At 41.2% G+C, this 15,767-nt stretch overlaps 1 protein-coding gene across 1 annotated transcript in view; it reads left to right on the forward strand.

The window, feature by feature from the left end:
* Invs (inversin) overlaps positions 1–15,767 on the forward strand; it is a 160,494-nt gene that overhangs the window by 21,279 nt on the left and 123,448 nt on the right. Inside the window, exon 3 of the mRNA XM_051161901.1 lies at positions 1,110–1,276. Within this exon, the coding sequence (XP_051017858.1) occupies positions 1,110–1,276 (167 nt within the window). The remainder of the gene's footprint in view (positions 1–1,109; positions 1,277–15,767) is intronic.

Genomic DNA, 15,767 nt, shown 5'->3' on the forward strand with positions numbered 1-15,767 from the left:
TTTGTGCCTAAGATATTTGGTGAGGTACTTGGTATGCACTTGTTTATTAGAAATTTGTCATTTTATGAGCTGGGATGGTGTTGCACACCTGTAGTCTCTGCACTTGGGAGGCTAAGATAGGAAGATTCTAAGTTTGAGGTCACCAGTGGCTACATAGTCAGATTCTATATCAAATATATAAATAAATGATATAGTCTATAATTATATAAGATTATATAATGTGTGTGTTTTATATATATCAACAAATATTTTTAATTTTTACTTTGGCTCATATTTCTATTTCTCATTCTTTGCAGAGACTTATTTCCACACCTCTGTCCAGATTATTGATAATTGATTGTTGGAGCACTTTTAGAATAATTATTTTAAAAATCAGGGTTATAATTCTGGATCATCACAGTTATTCTTTTGTTAATATTTTCTTATCTCAAGTTATTTAATAATTTGGAACTATATCTTTGACATTTATGTATTATAAGACTGGATTCTATTTTTATCTTCTATTTTAGAAGATTAACAACCTGTTTTGGTTTAGAATAGATGTTCTGTTTCAGTTTTGTAGACTTTGGTTCAAGTGTCAGCTTAGTTTTCAGATCCCTTGCAGGCTCATCTGGCCTTTCCCACTTCTGGGCTGTCTGCTCCAGGTTAGGACCTGGGCAGGATCCCAGCTGTAGTTCGGTTCCTGGAGCTTTTGCTATCCTGATTCTGGTCAGTTTCACAGGAGTTGGTCAGGTTGCCCATGGTCCCATGCACCAGGTTAAAGAGCTGCTTCCTCCAAGCCCTTCCTCTCCATCTCCTCTCCTGGTCGATATATAAATCCTAGTCAGAGACTAGAGTCAGAGAGGAAGTCAGAATCATGTGGCAGGGCTAGCAATTTCTCAGTCTTGCTCTGCCATCTACTCAGTATGCATATACAGAGACCAATAAATTTCTCTGAGCTTCAGTTGTCAATAATGTAGGGGTGCTAATATCTACTGCATAGACTAAATTAAAATGAAATAATATACAGTGGATTTAGAACGATCCTCAATAATAAGGATTTAGGAATTTTATATACTCATATTAGTAGTGAGACAATTATTAAATATCATTATTTCTTGTATTTATAGGAAACCCTGCTCTTAAGGACAAAGAAGACCAGTTTGGGAGAACACCACTTATGTACTGCGTGCTGGCAGACAGACTAGACTGTGCAGATGCTCTTCTCAAAGCAGGAGCAGATGTCAACAAAGCTGACCATAGCCGGAGAACAGCACTCCACCTTGCAGCTCAAAAGGTGAGAAGTCAAATTACCTTGAGGAGGAGACTATGTGGCTGTTTTCACATGACTGGTGGAACTGTGCAGTGGACAAATAAATGAGATAGGAATGACACCTAAGCTCTGGGTTTCTCCAAAAATGTTCTACAAACTGTGGGTTAAAACACAGGTAACAGGGCCTGAGGAGATAGTTTAGTTGGTGAAGCGCTTGTCTTACAAACACAGATATTCCCAGAACTTACAGGGATAGAGACAGGCAGATCTGAAGAGGCTCTCTAGCTGGCCAGCCTAGTGTAATCAGTGAGTCCTAGGCCTGTGTCAACAAAGAAAAAGTGGATGGCACCTGGGAACCAACATCCAGGGCCAATTTGAGGCCTCCACACATAGAAGCATACAGGCACAAGTACCTTTGCACATACACGCACATACAAAATCAATGGAGGTTTGGTCAGGCTTGGTGGCACACTCCTTTAATCCCAGCATTCAGGAGGCAGAGGCAGGCAGGTCTCTGTGAGTTTGAGGCCAGCCTGGTCTACAAAGCGAGTCTAGGACAGGCCAAGGCGACACAGGAAACTCTGTCTTGAAAAACAAACAAAACAAAACAAACAAACAAAATCCATGAAGGTTTTCTGGAGAGAAGGTAAAGACTAAAAAGCAGCCCTCTGCTGCTCTGGAAATGAACAATAATCTTTGTGCTTGACGTAGTTTGTTTTTCCTTCATGAGCATTACTTTTACCATTAAGAGTTTCATTCTTTTGAGAAATCTGTGGCATTAGAGCCATAAAGAAATTTCCTTCTCAGTGTAGTGTCAGCTTTTTAAAAATATAAAATTATATTGAAAATATCAGCGATTTCAAGTTTTTAAAGTCATCATTACAACAGTGTTCAGATTTCTTTTCTTGTTTTCTTGACATTGGGTCTTACTAAGCAGCTCTGCTGTCCTGGACTCACTCTGTAGACCGTCTGGCTTCAAACTCACAGAGATTTGTCTGCCTCTGCCTCCCAAGTGCTAGGATTAAAGGCATGTGCCACCACACCAGGTTCAGAGTTCAGATTCTTAAGATGAAACACAGTAAAAAAAAAAAAAAAAAACACAAAAAGCTTATAAATTAAAGACTTGCCTGAAAACCATTTTCCCTCCACAAAGTTTTAGTTAATAAGATATACTTCTAGTTTGTGGTATTTTTCTTTTTGTTACAATAGACTTCATATTTTTATAATAAAAAACAGTGAGCATGAATTAGATCCAGCATAAACTATTAGTGGTATTTCCCATTTAAAAATATAACTAGACCATATATAAATATATATATATATATGCTTTTTTTTTTAACTAGACAGAGCTGATTAATTGAAGGGTTAGAAAAATACTTTTTCATGGGCTGGATGCATAAAAAGAAGCTGATGTTAAGATCGGCTGCACACTGTGCACTTCCCAGTAAGGTCTGTCAGTTTGCTTCCAGTTACTGCTCCTGAATTGATTTCATTATAGTAATTTCTAAACAACAAAACACAACAAAAAACCTCTCATTTTTAACCTCAGTTTTAACTGCTACTCAAGTATTTATAACCTTTTACCTAGGCTCGTCAGCTGCCTAAATTATTCCTGGAAGATAACCACATTCTCCTTGTTATCATTAAAAGCAATTAGAAATGGTTTCAATATTAAGAATTTGGTGTTCTTTAGACTTCTTAGTGTGAATCATTTAAGTATGAGATTAAACTTTTTTCAATGTCGGTTGGAAGACCCTGACATCAGATAGATTACTTGGTGGGTGGGGTGTGGTGGGATTAGGATTTACATTGATGATCTAATACTGTGAGAGAGCTTTTCTCAGAGAGTTAATGTGATGCGTATAGTTGACAGAGGGGCTTATCTCCTCAACCAAGTTAGCTTTGTCAGATGCGACATTCTTTGCTTTTTGTTTCAGTGTTAATTTGGGCTTTCTTTGTTTGTCTGCTTGTTTTGTTGTTTGTTTGTTTGATGGGGTTTTATTGTTTAATAAGTGGTGGCTCTATGTCTGTGGCTGTGTGTGTGTGTGTGTGTGTGTGTGTGTGTATGTGTGTGTGTGTGTGTGTGTGTGTGTGTGTGTTGAGACAGGGTCTCACGGTGAAGCATAGACCAACTTCAAACTTGTATCACTTTCCCCCAACTCATCCTCCCATACCAGGCTTCCTATTTTGATATTTTTTAATTTAACATTTTTTATTGTATGTTATGTATACAAGGTGTGTGTATAGGCACACATGCCACAGGGCATATGTGGAAGTCAGAGTCAGGTCTTTCTTTTCACCTTTACCTGGGTTTTGAGGAGTGAACTCAGATTTGAGGGTGTTCAAGCTTGTACAGCATATGCCTTTGCCCGCTCTGTTAGTTACTTTTCTACTGCTATGATAAAACACCATGACCAAGGCAACTTAAAGAAGAAAGATTTTATTTGGGTTAATGGTTCCAGAGGGTTAGAGTCCATAAGGCAAAGTGAAGGCATGGTTCTTGGACTCAACTAAGAACCCACATCATGAACCACAAACAGGAAGCAGAAAAAGAAACATTATTAAACTTAAAGCACATATTGATCCCCATACATTAATGGTAGGAGACTTTAACACCCCTCTCTCACCTGTGGACAGATCATTGACACAGAAACTAAATAGAGAAACAATGAAACTAACAGAGATCATGCACCAAGGGGACCTAATAGATATCTACAGAACTTTTCACCCAAGCACAAAAGAATATATATCTTCTTCTCAGCACCTCATGGAACCTTCTCCCAAATTGACTGTATAGTCATTCACAAAGCAAGCCTCAACTGCTACAAGATAATTGATCAAACCAATTTTGATCACCATGGCTCTTATTAGATCACCATGAATCAAAGCTGGTTTCAACAACAGTAGAAATGAGAAAAAGCCTACACACTCATGGATACTAAACAACTCCCTATTCAATAAAAACTGGGTCAGGGAAGAAATAAAGAAAGAAATTAAATCCAGTGAAAACAAAGGCACAACTCACCCAAACCTGTGGGACACAATGAAAGCAAGGCTAAGAGGAAAGTTCATGGCACTAAGTGCCTTCATTTAAATAAATAAAAAAAAATGGAGAGACGGCCCTTGAAGCTCTAGAAAAAAAGAAAGCAAACTCTGCCAAGAAGAGTAGATGGCAGAAAATAATCAAACTCGGGCTGAAATCAATAAATTAGAAACAAAGAGAACAATTTAAAGAATCAATAAAACCAAGAGGTGGTTCTTTGAGAAAATCAGCAAAATAAACAGACCCTTAGCCAAACTAAAAGACAGAGAAACAGTGTCCAAATCAACAAAATCTGAAATGAAAAGGGGGACATAACAACAGACACTAAGGAAATCCAGAGAGTCATTAGGGCTTACTTCAAACCCTGTACTTTACAAAATTGGATAATCTAAATGAAATGAACAATTTTTGTGATAGATTCCATTTACCAAAGTTAAATCAAGTAAACAAGTTAAATAGTCCTATAACCCCTAAGGAAATAGAAACAGTCATTAAAAGGCTCCCAACCAAAAACAAACAAACAAAACAAAACAGGGCCAAATAGTCTCAGGGCAAAATAGAAACAGAAGAAACACTGTCAAACTCATTCTATGAGGCCACAATCACCCTGATACCTAAACCACACAAAAACCCAATAAAGAAAGAGAATTTCAGACCAAATTCCCTTATGAACATTGATGCAATATGCAATAAAATACTCGGAAACTGAATCCAAGAACACATCAAAAATATCATTCGCCATGATCAAGTAGGTTTCATCTCAGGCATGCATGGTGGTTCAATATACAAAAATCCATTAACATAATCACCATATAAACAAACTGAAAGAAAAAACATATCACCATCTCATTAGATGCTGAAAAAACATTTGACAAACTCCAGCACCCCTTCATGATAAAAGTCTTGGAAAGATCAGAGATACAGTGAACATACCTAAACACAATAAAGGCAACATACAGCAAGCCTATAGCCAACATCAAATTAAATGGAGAGAAACTTAAATCAATCCCACTGAAATCAGGGACAGGACAAGGCTGCCCCCTCTCTCTCTCTCTCTCTCTCTCTCTCTCTCTCTCTCTCTCTCTCTCTCTCTATATATATATATATATATATATATATATATATATATATATATATATATATATCTTCAATATAGTACTTGAAGTCCTAGCCAGAGCAATAATACAACAAAAGGAGGTCAAGGGGATACAAATTGGAAAGGAAGAAGTCAAAGCATTGCTATTTGCCAATAGCACAGGCTCTAAGATCAACAATTAATAAATTGGACCTCATGAGCTGAAACACTTCTATAAGGCAAAGGACACTGTCAATAGAACAAAACAGCAGCCTATAGACTAGGAAAAGATCTTCACCAACCCTACATCTGATAAAGGGCTAATATTCAAAATAGATAAAGAACTCAGGAAATTAAATACCCAAACCAAATAATACAATTTTTAAAAATGGAATACAGAGCTAAACAGAGAATTCTCAGCCGAGGACTATCAAATGGCCGAGAAATACCTAAAGAAATGCTCAAAGCCCTTAGTCACAGGGAAATGCAAATCAAAATGACTCTGAAATTTCATCTTTCACCTATCAGAATGGCTAAGATCAGAAAACACAGTGACAGCACATGCTGTTGAGGATGTAAAGAAAGAGGACCACTCTTCCATTGTTGTTTGGAGTACTAACTTGTACAACCACTCTGGAAATCAATCTGGCGCTTACTCAGGAAGTTGGCAATAGTTCTAGCTCAAGACCCAGCTATACCGCTCCTGGGAATATACCCAAATTATGTTCAACCATACAACAAGGACATTTGCTCAACTTTGTTCATAGCTACTTTATTCGTGATAGACAGAAACTGGAAATAACCCAGATGTTCATGTTCATCAACGGAAAAATAGATAAAGAAACTGTGGTACAGCTACGCAACAAATCACTACTGAGCTATTAAAAAAAAAAAAAAAAAAAAAAAAAGGAAACCATGCAGTTTGCAGGCATATGGATGAAACTAGAAAAGATCATCCTGAGTAAGGCAACCCAGACCCAGGAAAACACACATGGTATATACTTATTTACAAAAGGATTTTAGCCATACGGTACAGGATAACCATTATCATTCACAAACCCAAAAAAGATAAGTAACAAGCTGGGCGTGGTGGCACACACTTGGGAGGCAGAGGCAGGCGGATGGCTGTGAGTTCTAGGCCAGCCTGTCTACAAAGTGAGTCCAGGACAGCCAAGGCTACACAGAGAAACCCTGTCTCGAAAAACCAAAAGAAAAAAAAAAAAGATAAGTAAGAAGAAGGACCCAAGGGAGGATGCTTAACTCTTATTCAGAAGTGGAAACAGAATAGACAGTGGAAGTGGTCAAAGAGAACAGGGTAAGAGAGGAAGCAAAGAGAGCCATGTAGGTTGATATCAGACCTGAAGAAAGCAGGCATGGGAGGACAGAGGGCTTGAACAGAGAAGACAAACCTTGGGCAGGGGCTTCTCTGCGACAATCTAGAGACCTACAACAGGCTAAGCTCCTGAGAGATTACAAGGGTGACACTACCTGAGACTCCTAGTAGCAGAGGTCATTGAGACTGAAGAGGCCACTCTTGAACTAGTCATGACTCCAAAGACTTGGGAACACCAACCCACCCACAAAAACGTTGACCCAAAATTTACCCTGCCTACATGATATGCAGGGACAAAATAAAGCAGAGATAGAGGAAATGTCCAACCAGTGCCTGGCCCAACCTGAGACCTACCCCATGGGAGACAGCCAGCCCCTGACACTACTAATGATATTCTGCAATGCTTGCATACTGGAGCTTAGCATAGTTTTCCCCTGAGTGGCTCTACCCAGCAACTGATGGAAACAGATGCAGAGACCCACAGCCAAACATTGGGCGGAGCACAGAATCTTGTGGAAGAGATGGGAGACGGATAGAAAGACTCAGAGGGGATAGGCGCTCCACAGGAAGACCAACAGAGCCAACTAACCAGGGCCCAGGGGGGCTTGTGGAGACTGAAGCTCCAGTTAAGGACCATGCATGGACTGGACCTAGGCACCCTACAAAGATGTAACTGGTGAGCAGCTCAGTCCTCATATGAGTCCCCTAGTAAGGAGGATGTGGGCTGACAATGACATGGACTCTGTTGCCTGCTTTTTGATCACTTTCCCCTTGTAGGACTACCTCACCAGGCAACAGGGGAAGAGGATGCCCTCAGTCCTGATGCAACTTGATATACTGGGGTGAGGATGGGGCAATTCCCCTTCTTTGAGGAGTAGGGGAAGGAGGATAGGGGAAACAGGGAGGGAGGGTGGGGATAGGAGGAGAGAAGGGAGGGGGTTATGGCCAGGATGTTAGGTGAATAATTAATAAAAGAAAAGAAGAGGGATCCAAGATGGCGGCGAGCAGTGTGGACCGCGTTTGGAGGCTCCAGTGAACAATTCAGGGATTTGCACAGATTTCTGAGCCAGGAACACCGAGGGCCGAACATCACGGCAGCGGGAGTGTTCCACGGTTCAGAGGGACCAGGGTGCGGAGGACCTGCGTGCCCCTGCACACGGGAGGAGCGTGGATTTTCTCTGATCGGAGCGGCAGCGGCAGAGGCAGCAGCACCAGCGGCACCAGCAGCACTGGCTGAGGTTTGCAGCTCATAGCCTTCTGGTGGAGGCGATTGGTGTGCTGGCTGGTGGGAGTTGCTGCGGGAGAGGGGACTCGGGGCAGGATTTGGGTCCGTGGAGCCTTCGGACCCAGACTAGACTCGGCGGACAGTTCGGCCCCAGAGTCCCGGGTACTGGCCCAGCCCAGCAAGCAATTCTGCCTGAGGCACTAACTCAGCTTCGGCCACAGCTCCCCTGCTGTGGCACAGGCTTAGTTGAGCACGCAGCTCCACACTAGGCAGCACCTCAGCTCAGCGGCAGCTCCCCTGCGGTGACACAGTCTGGGCGGAGCACTTGGTTCCAACACAGGCGCTAACTCAGAGCAGCCGCAGTTCTCCTGCGGTGGCGCAGGCTTGGCTGAGCACTCAGTTCCACCCTAGGCGCCACCTCAGCTCAGCGGCAGCTCCCCTGCAATGACACAGTCTGGGTGGAGCACTTGGTTCCACCATTGGCGCTAACTCAGAGCAGCTGCAGTTCTCCTGTGGTGGCGCAGGCTTGGTGGCGTGCTCAGTTCCATCCTAGGCACCACCTCAGCTCAGCGGCAGCTCCCCTGCGGTGACACAGTCTGGGCGGAGCACTTGGTTCCAACACTGGCGCTAACTCAGAGCAGCCGCAGCTCTCCTGCTGTAGCGCAGGCTGGACAGAGCGCTCGGTTCCACCAGCTCTAAGACTCTGGTTGGACACAGTGTGTAGTTTGAATCCAGAATTCCTGGCTGAGATTGGTGGTCAGTTCGGGCCCTGAGTCAATAACTGACCACAGCACGCGCTTTGGGCCAAAAGGCCCTAGCGGAGCTTGGTGCGTAGTCCCAGCCCAAAAATTCTGGCTGGACCCTGTGTGCATTTTGGGCCCAGAATCCCTAGCTGAGCTTGGCAGACGGTTCAGGCCCTGAGAATCTAGCTGAGTTCAGCCCGTGGTTCGGGCCCAGTGTTCCTGGCTGGACTTGGCAGGGAACACAGAAGGCTGTGGATACCTTGGCCTGACCCAACGCTCATTCAGAGACCCAGAACAATTGCAGGATCCACAGCACAGGGGGGCTGAAGATCACTGGCTGTGAGAGACCAGAACAACAGAGCTAACCTCCTAACATCCACACCAGTGAAGCTTTGAGCTCCCAGCCTAGGGAAATCGTGAGAAAACACGTGAATCTATCGTCAGACACCCTCCATCCAACTCTGGAAGCTACCCAATAAAAACAAAGACGGCAAGATGTCTAAAGGACAACGAAAAAGCATACGCAAAAAACCTCAAAACAACATGGCGTCTCCAGTTTACAGCTATCCCAAAGAAAACAACCCAGAGAACTCAAATACAACGGAAATACAAGAAAATGACCTCAAATCCTTAGTAATGAGGATGATAATGGAGGAAACAAATAAAATTCGTAATCAAATGCAGGAAGACGCAGACAAACAGGTGAGAGACATAAAAGAAGCACATAGAGTGGAACTGGAAAAATTGCAGGAAAATGCAAACAACCAGATGAAAGAAATAAATAAAACGGTTCAAGCTCTGAAGCCCTATAAAGAGGCAATGGAAGAAACTCAGGAATATACAAAAAATCAGATGAAAGAAATCAAAAATCAGTTCAAGATCTGAAAATGAAAATGGATTCAATGATAAACACACAGACAGAAGAAAAACGAGAACGTGAGACCTCAGAGAAGAAGGCAAGCAACACAGAGGTGAGCTTTTCTAACAGAATCCAAGAGATGGAAGAACGAATCTCAGGGCTAGAAGATACAATCACAGATATTGAATCAACCATTAAAGAAAATGCCAAATCTGGAAAACTCCTGACACAAAACATCCAAGAAATTAAGGACACCATGAAAAGAAGAAATCTGAGGATAATAGGCATTGAAGAAAGTGAAGACATCAGACTCCAGGGCCCAGAAACTATTCTCAACAAAATCATAGAAGAAAATTTCCCCAATCTAAAGAAAGAAATGCCTATAAACATACAAGACGCCTACAGAACACCAAATAGAATTGACCAGAAAAGAAAAACTGCCCGCCACATAATAATCAAAACACAAAACATGCAGAACAAAGAAAAAAATATTAAAAGCTGCAAGGGAAAAGGGCCAAATAACATTTAATGGTAAACCTATCAGAATTGCACCCGACTTCTCAGCAGAGACCATAAAAGCCAGAAGGGCCTGGACAGAGATCCTACAAACCCTAAGAGACCACAGATGCCAGGCCAGACTACTTTACCCAGCAAAATTATCAATAACCATTGATGGAGAAAACAAAATATTCCATGACAAAAACAAATTCAAACAGTACCTATCCACAAATCCAGCTTTACAGAAGGTGCTAGAAGGAAAACTCCATCCCAAAGGGTCAAGCTACAACCAAAACTACCTAGGAAATAGATAACTATCCCATGGCAAAAACACAACTACACAAACGCTCGACTGGAAACAACATCAAAATTAAGACTCTTAACAGTCACTGGTCATTAATATCTCTCAACATCAATGGCCTCAATTCTCCAATAAAAAGACACAGACTAACTGAATGGGTACATAAACAAGATCCAACATTCTTCTGCATCCAAGAAACACATCTCACCCATAATGAAAGGCATTACCTCAGGGTAAAAGGTTGGAAAAAAATATTCCAAGCAAATGGTCACAAGAAGCAAGCAGGCGTAGCCATTTTAGTATCGAACAAAATAGACTTTCAACCAAAATTAATCAAAAGGGATGAGGAAGGACACTTCATACTCATCAAAGGTAAAGTCAACCAAGATGACATCACAATTCTGAACATCTATGCTCCCAATACAAGGGCACCCACATTTGTAAAAGATCTCCTAAAAAAGCTTAAACCACACATCGATCCCCACACAATAATAGTGGGAGACTTCAACACTCCACTCTCACTGAAGGATAAGTCATTGAAACAGAAACTAAGCCGAGAAATAACATCATTAACCAATGCCATGGGTCAAATGGATCTAACAGATATCTATAGAACCTTTCACCCAAACAAGAAAGGATACACCTTCTTCTCTGCACCCCATGGAACCTTCTCCAAAATTGATCACATCGTAGGTCACAAAGCAAGCCTCAATAGATACAAGAGGATTGAAATAATACCTTGTATCCTATCAGATCACCATGCTCTTAGGCTGCAATTCAACAGCAACAGAAATAACAAAAAGCCTACACGTACGTGGAAACTAAACAACTCTCTGCTAAATGACACCTGGGTCAGGGAAGAAATAAAGAAAGAAATCAAGGAGTTTCTGAAATTCAATGAAAATGAAGAAACAGCATACCCAAATTTGTGGGATACATTGAAAGCAGTGCTAAGAGGAAAATTCATAGCACTGAGTGCCTTTAAAAAGAAATTGGAAACATCGCACATAAGCATCTTAAAAACACAACTGGAAGCCCTAGAAAAAAAAGAAGCAGAAACACCCAAGAGGAGTAGACGCCTGGAAATAATCAAACTCAGGGGTGAAATTAACAAATTAGAAACTAAGAAAACAGTCCAAAGAATAAACAAAACCAAAAGCTGGTTCTTTGAGAAAATCAGCAAGATAGACAGACCATTAGCCAAACTAACTAAACGGCAGAGAGACAGTATTGAAATCAACAAAATCAGAAATGAAAAGGGAGACATAACAACAGACACTGAAGAAATTCAAAGAATCATAAGATCCTACTTTGAAGGCATATATGCCACAAAATTTGAAAATCTAAGGGAAATGGACGATTTTCTTGAACAATTTCACTTGCCAAAGTTGAATGAAGAACAGATAAACAAGCTAAATAGTCCCATTTCCCCTACAGAAATAGAAGCAATCATCGATGGTCTCCCAACCAAAAAAGCCTAGGGCCAGATGGTTTCAGTGCAGAATTCTACCAGACCTTCAAGGGCGAGCTAATACCGATACTCTTCAAGCTACTCCAAAAGATAGAAATGGATGGAAAATTACCAAATTCATTTTATGAGGCCATAGTCTCATTGATACCTAAACCTCACAAAGACTCAACAAAGAAAGAGAATTTCAGACCAATTTCTCTTATGAACATAGATGCAAAAATACTAAATAAAATACTAGCAAAACGAATACAGGAACACATCAAAGATATCATTCATCATGACCAAGTAGGCTTCATTCCAGGCATGCAGGGATGGTTTAATATACAGAAATCCATCAATGTAATCCACCATATAAACAAACTGAAAATAAAAAACCACATGATCATCTCCTTGGATGCAGAGAAAGCATTTGATAAAATTCAACACCCATTCATGTTTAAAGTTTTAGAGAGATCGGGGATACAAGGCACTTTCCTCAACATAATAAAGGCTATATACAGCAAGCCAATAGCCAAAATCAAAGTAAATGGTGAGATACTCAAGGAAATTCCTCTCAAATCGGGAACAAGGCAAGGCTGCCCACTCTCTCCATATCTCTTCAATATAGTACTCGAAGTTCTAGCCAGAGCAATAAGACAACAAAAGGAGATCAAGGGTATCCAAATGGGAAAGGAGGAAGTCAAATTATCCCTCTTTGCAGATGATATGATAGTGTACATAAGTGACCCTCAAAATTCCACCAGAGAACTCCTACAGCTGATAAACACCTTCAGCAAATTGGCTGGATACAAAATTAACTCAAAAAAGTCTGTAGCCTTCCTATACACAAATGACAAGCTTGCAGAGGAAGAAATTAGGAAAACCACACCCTTCACATTAGCCACAAGCAATATAAAATATCTAGGAGTTACCCTAACTAAGCAAGTGAAGGACTTGTATGAAAAAAATTTCAAAACTCTGAAGAAAGAGATTGAAGATGACCTGAGAAGATGGCATGATCTTCCTTGCTCATGGATCGGGAGAATTAACATAGTAAAAATGGCCATCCTACCAAAAGCAATCTACAGATTCAATGCAATCCCTATCAGAATACCTACACAATTTTTTAAAGGCATTGAACGTTCAATTCTGAAATTCATATGGAAAAACAAAAAACCCAGAATAGCTAAAACAATCTTGTACAATAAAAGGTGCTCCGGAGGAATCTCCATACCTGATCTCAAACTGTACTATAAAGCAATAGTAATTAAAACAGCATGGTACTGGCACAGCAACAGGCTGGTTGATCAGTGGAATCGAATCGAAGACCCAGATATGAATCCACACACATATGGTCACTTGATTTTTGACAAAGAAGCCAAATCCATTCAATGGAAAAAGGATAGCATCTTCAACAAATGGTGCTGGTCTAACTGGAGGTCTATGTGTAAAAAAATGAAACTGGACCCATATTTGTCACCTTGCACAAAACTCAATCCAAGTGGATTAAAGACCTCAACATAAAACCAAAGACACTAAGCCACTTAGAGGAAAAAGTGGGAAAGAGCCTGGAACATATTGGCACAGGAGACAACTTCCTGAACAGAACACCAACGGCCCAGGTCTTAATGTCAACCATTAATAAATGGGACCTCATGAGGCTGAGAAGCTTCTGTAAGGCAGGAGACACTTTCAAGAGAACAAAGCGACAGCCTACAGACTGGGAAAAAATCTTCACCAACCCTACATCTGACAAAGGTCTAATATCCAAAATATATAAAGAACTCAAGAAATTAAACACCACCAAACCGAATCACCCAATTGAGAAATGGGGCTTGGAACTAAACAGAGAATTCTCAACAGAGGAGTATCAAATGGCTGAGAAACACTTAAAGAAATGCTCAACCTCCTTAGTCATCAGGGAAATGCAAATCAAAACAACTCTGAGATTCCATCTTACACCCATCAGAATGGCTAAGATCAAAAACTCAAGCGACACCACATGCTGGCGAGGATGTGGGGAGAGAGGAACACTCCTTCATTGCTGGTGGGAATGCAAACTAGTACAGCCACTTTGGAAATCTATCTGGTGCTATCTCAGAAAAATGGGAATAGGGCTTCCTCAAGACCCAGCTATTCCACTCCTTGGAATATACCCAGAAGATGCTCCAGCACACAACAAGAAACTTTGCTCAACCATGTTCATAGCAGCCTTATTCTTTTTTTTTTTTTTTTTTTTTTTTTTTTTTTTATTAATTTATTCTTGTTACATCTCAATGTTTATCCATCCCTTGTATCCTCCCATTCCTCCCCCCCCCATTTTCCCATTATTCCCCTCCCCTATGACTGTTCCTGAGGGGGATTACGTCCCCCTATATATTCTCATAGGGTATCAAGTCTCTTCTTGGCTACTTGCTGTCCTTCCTCTGAGTGCCACCAGGTCTCCCCCTCCAGGGGACATGGTCAAATGTGAGGCACCAGAGTATGTGAGAAAGTCGTATCACACTCTCCACTCAACTGTGGAGAATATTCTGACCATTGGCTAGATCTGGGAAGGGGTTTAAAGTTTACCTCCTGTATTGTCCTTGGCTGGTGCCTTAGTTTGAGCGGGACCCCTGGGCCCCAATCTGCCTATCATATTGTTCTACTTGTAGATTTCTAGGACCCTCTGGATCCTTTTATTTTGCTGTTCTCCCATGCGTCTCTCATTTAGAGTCCCAATAGGATGCCTTCCCCTCTGTCCCAGTTTCCTGGTAAGTGAAGGCTTTCGTGGGACATGCCCCTTGGGCTAGTATGCAGATATAAGTGAGTATATACCATTTGATTCTTTCTGCTTCTGGGTTAACTCACTCATTATGATCATTTCTAGCTCAATCCATTTATCCACAAATTTCGGGAATTCCTTGTTTTTAATAGCTGAGTAGTATTCCATAGTGTATATGTACCACAGTTTCTTTATCCACTCTTCTACTGAGGGACACTTAGGCTGTTTCCATGTTCTGGCTATTATGAATAAGGCTGCTATGAACATGGTTGAGCAAATTTTCTTGTTGTGTGCTGGAGCATCTTCTGGGTATATTCCAAGGAGTGGGATAGCTGGGTCTTGAGGAAGCCCTATTCCCATTTTTCTGAGATAGCACCAGATAGATTTCCAAAGTGGCTGTACTAGTTTGCATTCCCACCAGCAATGAAGGAGTGTTCCTCTCTCCCCACATCCTCGCCAGCATGTGGTGTCGCTTGAATTTTTGATCTTAGCCATTCTGATGGGTGTAAGATGGAATCTCAGAGTTGTTTTGATTTGCATTTCCCTGATGACTAAGGAGGTTGAGCATTTCTTTAAGTGTTTCTCAGCCATTTGATACTCCTCTGTTGAGAATTCTCTGTTTAGTTCCAAGCCCCATTTCTCAATTGGGTTATTCGGTTTGGTGGTGTTTAATTTCTTGAGTTCTTTATATATTTTGGATATTAGACCTTTGTCAGATGTAGGGTTGGTGAAGATTTTTTCCCAGTCTGTAGGCTGTCGCTTTGTTCTCTTGACAGTGTCTCCTGCCTTACAGAAGCTTCTCAGCCTCATGAGGTCCCATTTATTAATGGTTGACATTAAGGCCTGGGCCGTTGGTGTTCTGTTCAGGAAGTTGTCTCCTGTGCCAATATGTTCCAGGCTCTTTCCCACTTTTTCTTCTAAGTGAGTTAGTGTCTCTGGTTTTATGTTGAGGTCTTTAATCCACTTGGATTTGAGTTTTTGTGCAAGGTGACAAATATGGGTCCAGTTTCATTTTTTTACACATAGACCTCCAGTTAGACCAGCACCATTTGTTGAAGATGCTATCCTTTTTCCATTGAATGGATTTGGCTTCTTTGTCAAAAATCAAGTGACCATATGTGTGTGGATTCATATCTGGGTCTTCGATTCGATTCCACTGATCAACCAGCCTGTTGCTGTGCCAGTACCATGCTGTTTTAAGTACTATTGCTTTATAGTACAGTT

The sequence above is a fragment of the Acomys russatus genome, chromosome 2 (assembly GCF_903995435.1).
Source record: "Acomys russatus chromosome 2, mAcoRus1.1, whole genome shotgun sequence".
NCBI lineage: Eukaryota > Metazoa > Chordata > Mammalia > Rodentia > Muridae > Acomys > Acomys russatus.